General features: G+C 46.6%; 1 protein-coding gene across 1 annotated transcript in view; it reads left to right on the top strand.

Annotated features, from left to right (window-relative positions):
• Positions 1 to 15,867, top strand: part of LOC137419458 (uncharacterized) — an 81,501-nt gene that overhangs the window by 23,414 nt on the left and 42,220 nt on the right. Inside the window, exon 6 of the mRNA XM_068105503.2 lies at positions 13,782 to 13,872. Within this exon, the coding sequence (XP_067961604.1) occupies positions 13,782 to 13,872 (91 nt within the window). The remainder of the gene's footprint in view (positions 1 to 13,781; positions 13,873 to 15,867) is intronic.

Genomic DNA, 15,867 nt, shown 5'->3' with positions numbered 1-15,867 from the left:
TTGATTGCGAAAGGAAGTGCTTCACTGCAGTTATTTTGTCCAAAGGATGTGCTACCAAATATTAAGTCGAGGGTGTCAATAATTTTCTCAATGCCATTTCTCTTTATTTTCTGATTTAAAAGGATATTGTCGCATTCCCGGGGTGAACACCGCTGGGGACGGATAGCTGAGCAAGCTTTACATTCTGAGGCGTTCAGTTAACCAATGGCGGACCTTCTTTATACGCGCGAGGAGTAGTGGAGAGTGACGAGGCTTACCTGCACTGCGTACGCGGCAGGGGTGGTTTTCCGATTCACCAACAGATAAATGGGACAGGGCGAGGAATTAAAATGCAATAAATTACACGTTTATTTAAAAGAAATGCAGGCAACAAGAAAGGCACGGTAAAATCTGATGTGCTAAATGTGACGTCCCCTCACAGACTCGCATACACACAAGGGGAAAAATAACTGAAATTAAAAATGTGTGTTTAGGTACTTAGCGCTGAGCCCATTGATCATCCGGGATCGTCACAGCCCCCTCCCCCCCCCCCCCTCCCGCATGTGTTGGCGTGGAGTATGTGCGCAGCAACACAGGCCCGGCGTGCAGGTCGTTCAACCCAGCCTCCGAGCGCGAAGCGAGCAGGCAGAGGTCCCTCCCCCATCGTCCGCTCCACACAGCCCCGCGGTCTCTCCGGTTCACTCGGCACGGCCCTCAGTCGTCACAAAGCTATGGGCCAAGTGCACCAGAGTCCATGAGCTGCGACTGCCTTTCGTCACGGTCGTCGAAACCCAGAGCCAGAGATATCAAATGCCGACTGCACGCGATCAATTCCAGAGCCAAGAAGAAACGTATATGCGACCGCCTTTCGTCAAACCTCAGAGCTAAGAGCGGTATATGCGACTGCACGGCACCAATGTCCCAACGCAAGAGGATATGCAAAAATGCCTGTTTGTCATGAAAGCCAGGATGTGAGAGAGAGAGAGAGAAGGAGAGAAGGAGAGAAGGAGAGAAGGAGAAATACACCCTCCCCTCTTTTAGCTGATGTCACACTCGAACCGATTCCCGCACCCCATCACTTCAGTCCATGACCATGACCAATCATTCCCTTCGGGGCGGGGCCTCGCTGCCCTTCTAGGGCTCCTTTTCCGATCGGCAAATGTGATGGGGTTTCTGTCGGGCTTGTCGGTGTTGTAATATGCCTGAGTTCGTTTCCTGACAGCCCTCATCTCATTGCAGGCCAATTTATTATAACCACAAAGGTCAGATCACAAGAGGTAGGATGGACAGTGGGATTTATTCTTATTCCCTAAGCTACATAGCACAAGAGCCACCCTCCGTATGGCCACACGTCACACTTAATCCGAACACACGGAGCTGACTTACTTACATCAGGGTGGTTTTCACGACATACGGAGCACACTACCCTAAACAATCAATCCTACCTGGCCTAATGTATTTCATGAGCTACCCCCATACGTGTAACACAGCCAAAGGAACCATAGTTCCCGCAAGGTTCACTGCAGGCGCTACCGTTCCAGCCTTAACACTTACCGACTCACACTTAATTAGCCGATGAAATTAATTAGGAGGGGCTGTGGGAAGCAAGCCGTAGCTAACTTACCTACTCTCCTTAACGTTCTACACCCCTTAAGCAACATTTCAAATATTTACAGTGCATTCAGAAAGTATTCAGACCCCTTCACTTTTTTCACATTTTGTTATGTTGCAGCCTTATGCTGAAATCGTTTAAATTCATTTTTTCCCTCATCAATCGACACTCAATACCCCATAATGACAAAGAGAAAACAGGATTTTATAAAGTTTTGCAAATTTATTAAAAAGAAAAAACTGAAATATCACATTGACAAAAGTATTCATACCCTTTGCTATGACACTTGAAATTTAGCTCAGGTGCCTCCCATTTCTCTTGATCATCTTTGAGATGTTTCTACACCTTGATTGGAGTCCACCTGTGGTAAATTCAATTGATTGGACATCATTTGGAAAGGCACACACCTGTCCATATAAGGTCTCACAGCTGACAATGCATATCAGAGCAAAAACCAAGCCATGAGGTCGAAGGAACTGCCTGCAGACCTCAGAGACAGGATTGTGTCGAGGCACAGATTTGGGGAAGCCTACAAAAAAAAAATTCTGCTGCATTGAAGGTTCCCAAGAGCACAGTGGCCTCCATAATTCTTAAATGGAAGAAGTTTGGAACAACCAGGACTCTTCCTAGAGCTGGCCACCCGGCCAAACTGAGCAATCGGGGGAGAAGGGCCTTGTAAAGAGAGGTGACCAATAACCCGATGGTCACTCTGGCTGAGCTCCAGAGATCCTGTGTGGAGATGGGAGAAACTTCCAGAAGGCCAACCATCACTGCAACACTCCACCGATCCGGGCTTTATGGCAGAGTGGTAAGACGGAAGCCTCTCCTCAGTGAAAGACATATGAAAGCCCGCTTGGAGTTTGCAAAAAAGCACCTAAAGGACTCTCAGACTGTGAGAAACAAGATTCTGTGGGCTTTCATTTGTCTTTCACTGAGGAGAGGCTTCCATCTGGCCACTCTGCCATAAAGCCCAGATCGGTGGAGTGTTGCAGTGATGGTTGTCCTGGAAATTTCTCCCATCTTCACACAGGATCTCTGGAGCTCAGCCAGAGTGACCATCGGGTTATTGGTCACCTCTCTTTACAAGGCCCTTCTCCCCCGATTGCTCAGTTTGGCCGGGTGGCCAGCTCTAGGAAGAGTCCTGGTTGTTCCAAACCTCTTCCATTTAAGAATTATGGAGGCCACTGTGCTCTTGGGAACCTTCAATGCAGCAGAATTTTTTTTTTGTAGGCTTCCCCAAATCTGTGCCTCGACACAATCCTGTCTCTGAGCTCTGCAGGCAGTTCCTTCGACCTCATGGCTTGGTTTTTGCTCTGATATGCATTGTCAGCTGTGAGACCTTATATAGACAGGTGTGTGCCTTTCCAAATGATGTCCAATCAATTGAATTTACCACAGGTGGACTCCAATCAAGGTGTAGAAACATCTCAAAGATGATCAAGAGAAATGGGAGGCACCTGAGCTAAATTTCAAGTGTCATAGCAAAGGGTCTGAATACTTATGTAAATGTGATATTTCAGTTTTTTCTTTTTAATAAATTTGCAAAACTTTATAAAATCCTGTTTTCTCTTTGTCATTATGGGGTATTGAGTGTCGATTGGAGGAAAAAAATGAATTTAAACTATTTCAGCATAAGGCTGCAACATAACAAAATGTGAAAAAAGTGAAGGGGTCTGAATACTTTCTGAATGCACTGTATATAACTTGGTTCCTCACAACTAACTCCTGGGGCAGGAAGAAAAATTTCAGCACACCAAAAACTCTATCTTAGCCAGAAAACCTTAATCAAAAATGCAAAAACATTTGTATAAACCTTGGATCCCTTTACAGACCATGTCCCCTTGTGGATGCCACAATTCCCAACGTTACCTGTGGAGCTATCTCAATGTACCCCAAATTTCCGCGGACTCTGTCCTGGTGTTACAGGTGAGTGACATGACTCGGTGGATTTCGCCCCCATTCATTCACACAAATCCCATAACCATTTACTCACATTGCAATAATCATCAATACACTTATTTCAACCCCTGCAAGACCATGGCATCGATGTCATAACACATGTGATCCTCAATTAGGCAGCGGGGAGGTACATACAAGCAAGATGGTGGGGGCGCTTCAGGCTGTGGTGCCCACAGTCCCAAAACAAGTCGCCCGACTTAAGACTTCTTCACCTCCTCCCCCCCCCCCCCTTCAATTATTGGCCCCTTGACAGCCAAACAGCTTGCTGGCTGTCGTCCCGCTGGAGAGGTCCCCACACCAGGCTCCTTTGCCTCAGGCCTCATGGGTTGCCAGGGGTCTCCATATCGCTGGGCGCCCAACCAGACCCCCCGCCGACGGTCTCCCAATCTCCAGACACCACTGGTTGCCAGAGGCAATTACCTCAGGGGGGGCTGCAGTCACCACTCCTCCAGAGCTTGATCCATACCTGCAGACACACACACCTTTCCCACCCACAAAATCCACAATAACATTTCCTCCCCCATGGCCATTCAATTCTCAACACATATTTCAATAAAAAGATGTCATTCAGAGATGCTGCCATGGCCTGCTTCCACGTGAATTCCCCATTTTCACACTCGCTCTTTAACCACAATTCCATTTCCATTCTCTCGACCACACAAAAACACAAAACCGCCACCCACAAGACACAATTTGTGGCACACATTCCAATCCACTCACCGACCATGCCATCACTTTCACCTGCCCCCATTCCAAATTGCTCATAAATTGGGACATGAGTAAGTAGCGAAGCCCTGGGACAGTAACATCAAGGCCTCACCTTACCTTAAGTGCAGGTAGGTGTAGGTTGGTCGGGTCCAAGAGTGTCATCCACCCTACCGAATTCCAAATTCCCATGGGGCCAATCGATTTTCCTCAAATTGCTTTTTTTATCCTGGCAAGTATGTAGATCCGCCTCCTCCGGTGACCTCTTTTCCACTACTACCCTTGGCTACGACAGCTTCGCCCCTATACTGTGCAAGAGCTATCTGGTAAGTGGAGCAGCCGAAACGCCAACATGGCCAACAAGTGTCCATAAGGGTGCGAACCACCATCCATCCTTCGGCCCCCTGCGAGGAACACGGCTCCACCAGCCCCAGCTGGCTAATGTGGTGAGCACCTGCTGCCAACTCCGCCATTCCCAAGGCCTCGGACCTGTGGGGCATGGTCGCAGTGCTTGGCATCCACATCACATCCCCTGCACCTCTCACATCCCCCAGTCCACCCACAAGCAGCCCCCAGTGCCCACCCACACTTGACCACGCCCAAGGTCCAGTTGACAGCCATGCACCCCCTGGAGACTCAATCCCAGAAGAAACGGTCCACACACCTCGGCCACCCATGGCACCACGTTGACCCTCAGACTGCCCAACTCCATCCCCACAACCCCTCGTCCCAATATTGGTGCCATCGCCTCCGTAGCCAGTTGAAGGCTGTGTCCTGCTAACCTATCAATTTTTGTCCCAGCCTCCAACATTTTGGTCTAACACACCTGGATCAATAATGGTATCACTGCTTTCAGTGTCCACCTGGCCTCTTCACAAAATTCACACTTAATTTTTTGCATCTAACCCTCAAATTACCCGTGCCAATTATTTTCACATTTCACTATTTTCACCAAAGAAGGGTGCTTCTCCATACACCTGCCAGCCGAGCATGGCCCCATATGCTCGGCTCGTTCCAAATTCCCAATCCAATCCCATGGCTCTCTTCCCAAGCCGAGAGTCCACAAATCACAACAGATCATCTGTGGAAGATCATGGTCACACCATCACGTTCCACAGATGCCCCAATGGTTGTCCGGTGGGCTATAATCCATCCCTGTCCATGCGGTTTGAACCACATCCATAGCCCAGCACAGCATGGCAGGTCACCACATGCTGGCTGTCCCAGAGTATCAGGGAGAGGCTGTCAGGCCACATGCCCGGTCGGTCACCACATCAGGCCCTTCTTGGCTGTCCGTTGTGCCGCTACCAAAGCATGACCTGCAACACCTCCCCATAGTGGTCCTCATGATACACCACACCAGGTGCCTGTGAGAAACCACCTCGGACCCCCAGAGGTCTTAACCCCCACCGGGGTCCAGCGACTGTCGGCTCGAGACACTCGCCCGGGCGACGCCCCGATGGACAAGGGACGCCACAATCCACCAGACTCCCCATGGGACCCGGGTCGTACCATGACACCCATGGTCGGACCCCACTTCCAAATCTTGCCAGTACAGCCCCCCCAGCTGGCTGGCATAAACCAATTTTGAAAGGAGCAACTTTTCCCTGAGGCCGACCCCAATGACCTCTCCTGGTCTGAATTCCACAGCCTGGGGACCAACTCCCTCCAAGGCTGTTCCACATTGAACTCCCATTGAAATTGAAATTTAATTTTAAATTTAATTTTAAAAAATTTGGCCTCGGGTGCCCAACCGCAGCTGCCGGTAACAACCTCTTCTTCGGGTTTTTCTGCCACTCCCTGCAGCTGTTCCAACTTAATTATGTGGACCAGTTTCTCCGAGACTCGATTTCCCGACTCCTCCATGTCCGAGTCCAGCTGGGGGCAAAAACACCCCCCAGCTGGGTATGCCATTTTGGAGCCTCTGGTGCCCAATTGTTGTTCGTGGTGAGGGTCCCCTCGGTCACTTTAGTCTCGTCCTGGGGATATGTGACGGACCGACACCTCATCTCCCAGACTCTGTTGGATCCGAGCAATCTCCTCCTCGATGGTACTGTCCAAGGTCTCCAGCCGCTGTGTCAAATCATTACTCTCATTATCCCCAGTCAATCGCAGCCCCAACAGGTCTTTATCAATAAATACCCGGTCTGGTTCCGTAACACGGACCTCCAATATTTTTACCCCCTGTTGCGCCGAGCCACCATCCTGGTGATGCACCAATCCCAATTCCTCTTCCTGTTGGTGCATTCCGGCATCCACACAAGCCCGACAGCCTTCCAGGTCCTTTCCAGTCAAACATTCCCCATTTACTTCTGAACATTCCTTATTTACCTCCAAACATGCCCTTTTCTGTGCCCCAAGTTCATTCTTTTGTTCTCTTTGGGCTTTTATCTCTTCAGTCCCAGCATCCAATCGTTCACGACTTTGTTTTGAGGAGAATTAAATAGAAAAAAAGAGAACTAGAGACAAATGAGGGTCCACAAATAAGTTTGGTGCCAGGCCCACAAAAGGTTAATGCAGTCCTGAGTGAGTGAGTCCGCACTGGTTCTTAGATCTACTCTAATTTATATACCCTGATGAGGCTCCACATTGTTAAATGCTCTATCTTGTTTTGATGTGTTGCTGTACAATCGTGATCTGTTGATATTCATGAAAGAAGTATTAATATAGAACATACAATTTATTGTATGAAATAAATCTTGCTTATCTTATGTGATACAATCTAATGTGCAGGGAGCACGTACATATGTAATGAGATTGATTTGAGATTAAGTCGTTACTTGGCTATTAGCCAATGTGTTCAATCATTTTTCATTGTTTCATCTGCCTTGTAATTCTTGTATTTCTGTTAAAAGTCATGAATCCTACTATGAGTAAAGAAGTTAACGTTCTACTGTACATGCCATTGGTTTGATTGAACTTTTTCATTAACATCTCAACACCTAAAAAAGAAATTGGTTGTCTCCACACATGCAACTAAAATTGATGTCCTACAGGAATGGGCAGAGATAACCCACTTGCCTTTGAACGGTCTAATGTGGGTCAGATTCCAAACCCGACCATAAATTATTGGGCTGGTACTTCATAATACAAGACATTGCATCAATGAGGGTGCCATTCGTTGGATGTATGTTAAGCCAGGAACTGCCTGCTAGCATTAGTTGGTGGATCTTAAACATCCCCCGGTACATTTTAAAGAGTAGGCTGTTTTGTCATTACCATGGCAAAATTTATTCCCTAACGTTCCATGCCATGCCACTGTGATCCAGCCGGCCAAATTTGTCATTTAATCCTCGTCCAATATGCATTCCCAAACGATAACGACAATCTGTGATGTGTGTTATTAAAAACATTCCAACTATCCCTTCAAACTGAGCTGCCTGAATTCATGAGATCTATTTTCTGATGGAGACCTGTGGCATTTTTACTCCGTGCATGCAAAGAGGAAAGTGGGGTTAAGCAATTGGTTCATGTCTGTCTTTCTCTCTTATCAGTTTTTGATTGAGGAACAACTTATTTAAATCTAACTAGCATATAAGACCCGTCGCTTCGCTGACGGGAACGCCACAAAGTTTGTTGTTTGGTGTTAAAAAAGGCATTAAAATGAAAAACATAGGGGGAAAATGTATGATTATGATAAATCATACATGATTTGTATGATTTGGATTTGTGGGGATTTGGAATCAACATGGTGGATAAAACATCTTTGTCGGGAGAGGGATAAGTGGTTATTTTTACTTCCTGAGAGTGGTTTCAATTAAATCCAATCTCAAGTTAACAAAGAGGGATTCCTGGGAGATCCGGCTCTCCGTGCAGGGATAACCAACGTCACGTGTTGGCATTTGCAGTTTTGACATGCGTGTCCATGTACCCATAAAATATATATATATATATATATATATATATATATATATATATATATATTTTGGATCACAAACATTCCCGGGAGTTACCCAAATCCACCGTAGTTGGATTTATTGAAATCCGTTCATCCGTTCTCAAGTTATAACAAGACAAACAGACAGACCCGGCTCCTTTATAATATAGATGTTATATTTTGAACAAGAATCGCAACATGAATCAGAAAACGAACCTGTAGTTTAGCAGTACTTTGCCTCTGAATTTGTCCTGATCACACATGTGCAAAGAGGAGTGAGATTATCTTTTTACTCTGCCACTCTGTCTCGCAATCAAACAAAATTGAAAATCATTTGTTACGGTTTGGGACTATTTTCTTCTTCCTTCCCCTACACCCCCCTGTGAGTTAGACCAAGTGGTTTTGTCCATGGGTATAAAGCCTATGATTGGCTGTGGGGCAGGAGAGTGGCCAGGAAGGTGATTCAGAGGAGTGAGTGGCCATTTTGGGAGAGGGCTCATGGCAGAGTGCTTTTCCGGGGTTGTGGAGTGTCCAGCTGCAATCTCTCTACCGGAAGGTGACGTTGATCGAACTATTGTTGCCTACTCCGACCCTCTCGTGCGGGGCCTGCATTAGGGCCTACCACTGGGCCTGTCTTGGGGCCTACTCGTCGACTTGCCTACTCCTACCCTCTCGTGCTGGGCCTGCAATGGGGCCTACCACTAGGCCCGCCTTGGGGCCTACTTGTGGACTTGCCTACTCCTACCCTCTCGTGCTGGGCCTGCACTGGGGCCTACAACTAGGCCCGCCCTGGGGGCCTACTCATAGACTTGCCTACTCCTACCCTCTCATGCTGGGCCTGCACTGGGGCCTACCACTGGGCCTGCCCTGGGGCCTACTGTTGGGCCTGCCTTGGGGCCTACTACGGGGCCTACTGTTGTGCCTACTCTTGGACCGGCCTACTCTTGGACCGGCCTACTCTTGGACCGGCCTACTCTTGGACCGGCCTTCTCTTGGACCGGCCTACTCTTGGACCTGCCTACTCTTGGACCTGCCTACTCTTGGACCTGCCTACTCTTGGATATGCTCCGCAGGTTGGTCGGAGCGATGAAGAGAAGGACAAGTTCTGGTGTGCGATAGAGAAGCTGATGGAAAACGTGAAAGATGAGGAAGTTGTTGTGGTAGGAGGAGACCTAAATAGACATGTGGGAAGGAGTAAGGATGGTTTTGACGGAGTTCATGGGGGTTACGGATATGGTGTGAGAAATGGAGAAGGTGAAAGGATTTTGGAGTTTGCTGATGGAGCTGATTTGTTGATTTGTAATACTCAGTTCCAGAAAGAGGATAATAAGCTTGTTACATACACGTCAGGTGGGTCGACGACAACCGTTGACTACCTGATGGTGCGTAGGCGAGATAGGGGGCACCTCCGAGACACAAAGGTGATCCCGGGGGAGGAGGCTGTTTCACAGCACCACTTGGTTGTCTGCGAGGTAAGGGTGAAAGGTGCGAGGAGAGCTCGGCGGGTGAAGTACCAACCGAGAATGAAGGTGTGGAGGTTGAAAGAGGTGACAGTAAGGGAGGCATTAAAAGAGAGGCTGAGTAGGGTCGAGGATGATGTGGTTGAGCTTGAAAGTGGTTGGATGTCAATGAAAGCTAGTCTGTTGGGAGCCGTTGGTGAGGTATGTGGATGGACAAAAGGACCACCGAGGCACTCGGAAACATGGTGGTGGGATGATGAAGTTGGAAAGAGGATTGACGAGAAGAGGAAGAAGTTCAAGGAGTGGCAGAAGGCGAAGGGTACGGGAGCAGAAACAGCAGAGCATGAAAGTTATAAAGCAGCCAGGAAGGCTGCAAAGAAAGAGGTAGCAAAGGTGCAGGAGGCATGTAGGAAAATGTTCGGAGAACGCTTGGATTTGGAAGAGGGTCAGAGAGCGGTATTCAGGATTGCAAAGCAGATAGCGAAAGAGAGGTGTGATGTGATGGGGGTGAGCTGCTTGAAGGATGAAGTGGGACAAATCGTTGTCGACCCAGATGGAATTAAAGGAAGATGGAAAAGATATATGGAAATGCTGTTGAATACAGAGAATGAATGGGATGGCAACATAGAGAGTAACCCAGTTTTAGGACCGGCAGAGAAGATAACTGAGAAGGAAGTTGAGGAAGCGATAAAAGCAATGAAGGGTAGAAAAGCGGGAGGGCCGACGGGAGTTGTGGGAGATATGTTGAAGGCAGCAGGAAGTTGGGGTGTGAAGAGAATGACAGAGATCTGTAATCTGGTGGTGAAAGAAGGCCGCATTCCAGTGGATTGGGAACTGAGTACCCTCGTCCCTCTATACAAGGGGAAAGGTGACCCTCTGGAGTGTGGCTCGTACTGAGCGATAAAGTTATTGGAGCATGGAATGAAGGTATTGGAAAGGGTGTTGGAGAGGAGGATAAGGAAGAAAGTGAAGATCGACGAAATGCAGTTTGGATTTATGCCAGGAAGAGGAACGACAGACGCGCTTTTCATTGTGAGGCAGTTGCAGGAGAAGTACATGGAGAAGAGGAAGAAGTTGTTTCTTGGGTTTGTTGATCTGGAGAAAGCATTCGATCGGGTTCCACGCAAAGTATTGACATGGGCATTGAGGAAGTTAGGAGTGGAGGAATGGTTGATCAGAGTAGTGATGGAAATGTACAAAAGAGCGCGCACAGCTGTAAGGACGAAGGACGGGAACAGTGGTGAGTTTGAGGTGAAGGTGGGAGTGCATCAGGGGTCGGTACTAAGTCCACTACTATTTGTAGCTGTGATGGAGGTGCTGGCTCAGAACGTAAAGGAGGGTTTACCGTGGGAGTTGTTGTATGCAGATGATCTGGCTTTGATTGTGGAAAGTATGGATGGACTGAAGGAAAAGATGAACACGTGGAAGGAATGTATGGAGACAAAAGGTCTGAAGGTGAATATTGGAAAGACGAAGGTGATGGCAAGTGGTAAAGCATGTGGTGAGGTGGAAAGAACTGGGAAGTGGCCCTGTGCTGTGTGTAGGAAGGGTGTCGGAGTGAACTCCATTCAGTGTACAATGTGCGCTGAGTGGGTTCATCAAAAATGTAGTGGTCTGAGAGGGTCATTAACCAGTGTGGCAGCTACATTCAAATGTAAGGTGTGCACAGAGGGAGATGCAGATGGAGGAAATGTTGAGTTGGATCTTGGAGATGGTATGAAGCTGGAAGGTGTGAAAACATTTTGCTACCTCGGAGACATGCTGAATGGAGAAGGTGGATCAGACTCGGCAACGGTTGCTCGAGTGAGATGTGCATGGAAGAAGTTTCGGGAATTGAGTGGCGTGCTGATGATGAGGGGAGTGTCGTTGAAGCTGAAGGGAACGGTGTATGCTGCATGTGTGAGAAGTGTTATGATTTATGGGAGCGAGACATGGGTAATGAACATAGAGCAGCAACGAAGGTTGGAAAGGGTGGAAATGCGAATGGTTCGACGGATGTGCGGAGTATCGTTGAGAGAGAGGAAGACAAATGATGAATTGCGAAAGATGATGGGAATAGAGCCTGTGATTGATGCTGTGAAGAGGAACAGGTTGAGATGGTTTGGTCATGTGTCGAGGAAGGATGAAAGTGACTGGTTGAGAAGAGTGATGGAAATGAATGTAGAAGGAAGTAGAAGACGGGGAAGACTGAGAAAGACTTGGCTAAAGATGGTGGAAGAAGAAATGCGGGCAAGGGGGTTAACAAGGAGAGATGCAGAAAATAGGGCAAAATGGAGAAGATTGTCATGGGGACCGCAAGGCTAACCCCCGCTCTAGCAAGGAAAATGGCCTTTAAAAATGCATGTTGTTGTTGTTGTATTCAAACTAGCTATAGACGCAAGCGATGTTGGTGTGGGAGCTGTACTCTTTCAGGATGATGCGTCACGTATTGAAAAGCCAGTAAGTTACTTTTCCAAAAAGCTGAACAAACATCAAAAGAATTACTCTACTATCGAGAAAGAGGCCTTGCGTCTGATTTTGGCTCTGCAGCATTTTGAAATATATGTTACAAATGGCTCAAGCGATGTTACCGTATAAACTGATCACAATCCTCTGGTTTTTCTGGAAAAGTTCAAGATGACGAATCAACGCCTTTTCCGATGGGGGCTTTTAGTACAGCCGTACCCCTTGAAAATTGTACATATTTCGGGTCGAGATAATGTCATTGCAGATGCTCTATCTCGAGCTTAAGAGATGTTTTTTTTTTCTTCGTGCCCCTGCATGAGCTATGATGCCTGTAAATGTCACAAGGAGAGATTGCTGTTTGTTTATTGCACTTTTTATGCTGGGTTAAGTTTATGCTTGCACTGTTTATCCTGTCTTTGCAAAAGAAAACTTTTCTTGGGGTAAAGTTTTCTTCTTTAAGGGGGGGAGGTGTTACGGTTTGGGACCTTTTTCTTCTTCCTTCCCCCACACCCCCCTGTGAGTTAGACCAAGTGGTTTGGTCCATGGGTATAAAGCCTATGATTGGCTGTGGGGCAGGGGAGTGGCCAGGAAGGTGATTCAGAGGAGTGAGTGGCCATTTTGGGAGAGGGCTTATGGCAGAGTGCTTTTCGGGGGTTGTAGAGTGTCCAGCTGCAATCTCTCTACCGGAAGGGTGACGTTGATTGAACTCTTGTTGCCTACTCCTACCCTCTCGTGCGGGGCCTGCACTGGGGCCTACCACTGGGCCTGCCTTGGGGCCTACTCGTGGACTTGCCTACTCCTACCCTCTCGTGCTGGGCCTGCACTGGGGCCTACCACTAGGCCCGCCCTGGGGGCCTACTCGTGGACTTGCCTACTCCTACCCTCTCGTGCTGGGCCTGCACTGGGGCCTACCCCTAGGCCCGCCTTGGGGCCTACTTGTGGACTTGCCTACTCCTACCCTCTCGTGCTGGGCCTGCACTGGGGCCTACCACTGGGCCTGCCCTGGGGCCTACCACTGGGCCTGCCCTGGGGCCTACTGTTGGGCCTGCCTTGGGGCCTACTACGGGGCCTGCCCCGGGGCCTACTGTTGTGCCTACTCTTGGACCGGCCTACTCTTGGACCGGCCTACTCTTGGACCGGCCTACTCTTGGACCTGCCTACTCTTGGACCTGCCTACTCTTGACTGGCCTATTCGGGTTTTTCCCTCTCTTCTCCCTTCTTTGTTTTATGTGTAGGAAGAGATTTTTCGTGTGATAATCTATTAATAAAGACTGTGATTGAAGGCTTGGTTTGGTGTGCTTCAGGCCGTAACACATTCCAACCAGGAAACTTAGTTTTTAAAGACGGTATAAAGGACACAAACAACAGGCACAAATAGCTAATGGAACGTGTTAGATTGGCTGATGTAATAGCCACTGGGTAAAACGGTGGTAAAACCCAGTATTAATTTCTTTATATGCCTTTTACAATCTTTATTTTATTAAAATTGAATTTTATACTTGAACACTGTAAAACACAAATCACGTTTTAAATACTTCCAAGAACCTCCAGTTTTGCAGTGTGTAGACATGTCCCAGAGTGTGGTGTATAACACATTAACACTGCTGCAATAACACTAAACTTTTGCATTTTATTAATGTATAAAATTACTATTTTATTAAATTTGAAGTTTACCCTTAAAATTGAGCACTGCATGGGGTGTTGTGTTCTATTAACTTTCTGGTACTTTTAATCTTTCTTTCAGCGAAAGCAAAGGAAGCTGGAGGGATACATCGTGCAAGACTCGAACGGAAACAATTATGTTAACACCAAACGGTGCCTGCTTCAATCCAACTGTAAGAATGTTGACAATTATAATCTACTATAACATTCATCTTTTACAGCAGTTTGTTGTGAAGAACATAAAACGAATTTACTTTTCATTACTTAACATTGGAAACTTTACTTTGTGGCATGTTAAAAAAACCAAAACATTTATTTAATCTCTCTTGCATTCCTTGTGTACTAGTAAATAATAATCGTTAGGATTTTTCAAATGCTCTTTTTAGCAAAAATGCATCTCCCTCTGGAACAACATCAGACTGTGCTTTATAACCTTATTAGACAGTTTGTCTCATTACACGACTTACAAATATTACTCAATTTTCCCCTTAATTGCTTTGGTTGTCGGTACTAGTTTTGTTTTTTTTTCGTTTTTTTTATACAGGATTGAGGCTCGTGTAAAAGCTAACATTGAACACAAAGCATAGGGGAAATACCCCTGGCACTCATCTGGTAGAATAAGCAGTATACTAACTGACTAAAGGTATTTTAAACCAATTTCAATGGTTGCTAGAAGAAAGGGCAGCATGTAGACTCGTACTAACATAATCATAAGACTTCAAGCAAACAAACAAAAATACATATTTTGTGGGACAAGGCTCCCCCACCCCCCTCCCTCCCATAGATCACCATAGACCCCGATTTTTTTTAAATGCCAGGAACAAACATTGGTACAATACAGGTGATTAAGGTTGTGGTCATGTTCCATCAGAATTGCATGTGTATTTTCTGAGAAGAAAGCAAATACCTATTTTGGGGGGCAACCTCCCCCCCCCCCCCCGCGTAGATCCCCAAAGGGGCAGATTTTTTTTAATGCCGTGAACAAACGTTGGTACATCATGGTTGATGAAGGTTGTGGTTGAGTTTCATCGGAATTGCATGTGTAGTTTCTGAGAAGAAAGCAAACATCGATTTTGGTGGGCAACCACCCTGTTAACCCCAAAAGGGGCAGATTTTTTTTTTTAAATGCCGTGAACAAATTTTGGTACACCACGGGTGATGAAGGTTATGTTAAAAGTTTCATCGAAATAGTGTGTGTACTTTCAGAGGAAAAAGCAAATTCCTATTTTGGGGGGTCAAACCTGGATCCATTTTGACCCCTGGTAGACTCCTTTAAACCCCAATTTTTTTTGATGCCGTCAACAAACTTTAGTCACAACACAACAAATGTCATTTGTGCCAAATATGGTCGCAATCCCATCAGCGGTTTCGGAGAAGAAGTTTCAAGTGTTTACGGACAGACAGACAGATGGACGGACGACACGCCATCGCATAAGCTCCCCTGAACTTCGATCCAGGTGAGCTAAAAACATAAACTGTTTGGGAAGCACATAAAACACATAACATATAATAAAGGGAGCGGGAGACAATATTGGGAGAGAGAGAGGGAAGCACACCAGCACAACAACAGTAGAGAACAGGGACATCGGGAGATCTGAGGAAGGGAGAGGGCTGGGAGGATGAGGGGGTAATTTTTCCTGTGTTAAGCCACATTCACGAATGTTGGTCTGCACAATACAGGCCTCATCCACAGGCACATTGCTGTGAAAAAGGAGCCCATCTTTGGTCAACATCCCTTGGCATTTGTCCTTCATTTTCTGCATAAATTTTTACATGAGGCTGTTGTAATATTCCCTTGTCATAATTACATCATTGATTGTTCCAATTGATAAAAGGAAAACATGACAATACTACAACGGCACTCGGCACAGTAGTCAGGTTCACTATGTTTTTTCGTTCAAAATTTTGGTAGATTAGCAAAACTATACATTTTTGGAATTTTCAGAGCATGAGGAATCCAAAAATTAATGTTGGCATTTGCGTAGACACCTTTGCGAAAATGACACTCAAGACAGTGATGAAGATCTGTAAAAGCATATTCCTGAACGGTATAGACCTCGTAGATCCTGTGTATAGGACTTATAGTTCAATCTGATACTACCTATAACTTCCTATAACAACCTATAACTTCAAAGGACTTGCAATATCATGTATTATGTAATACAGTT

The sequence above is a fragment of the Myxine glutinosa genome, chromosome 1, assembly GCF_964187855.1.
Source record: "Myxine glutinosa chromosome 1, kmMyxGlut1.1, whole genome shotgun sequence".
In the NCBI taxonomy this organism is placed as follows: domain Eukaryota; kingdom Metazoa; phylum Chordata; class Myxini; order Myxiniformes; family Myxinidae; genus Myxine; species Myxine glutinosa.
The sequence above is the reverse complement of the archived record's forward strand: the minus strand, read 5'-3'. Positions and strand labels throughout refer to the sequence as shown.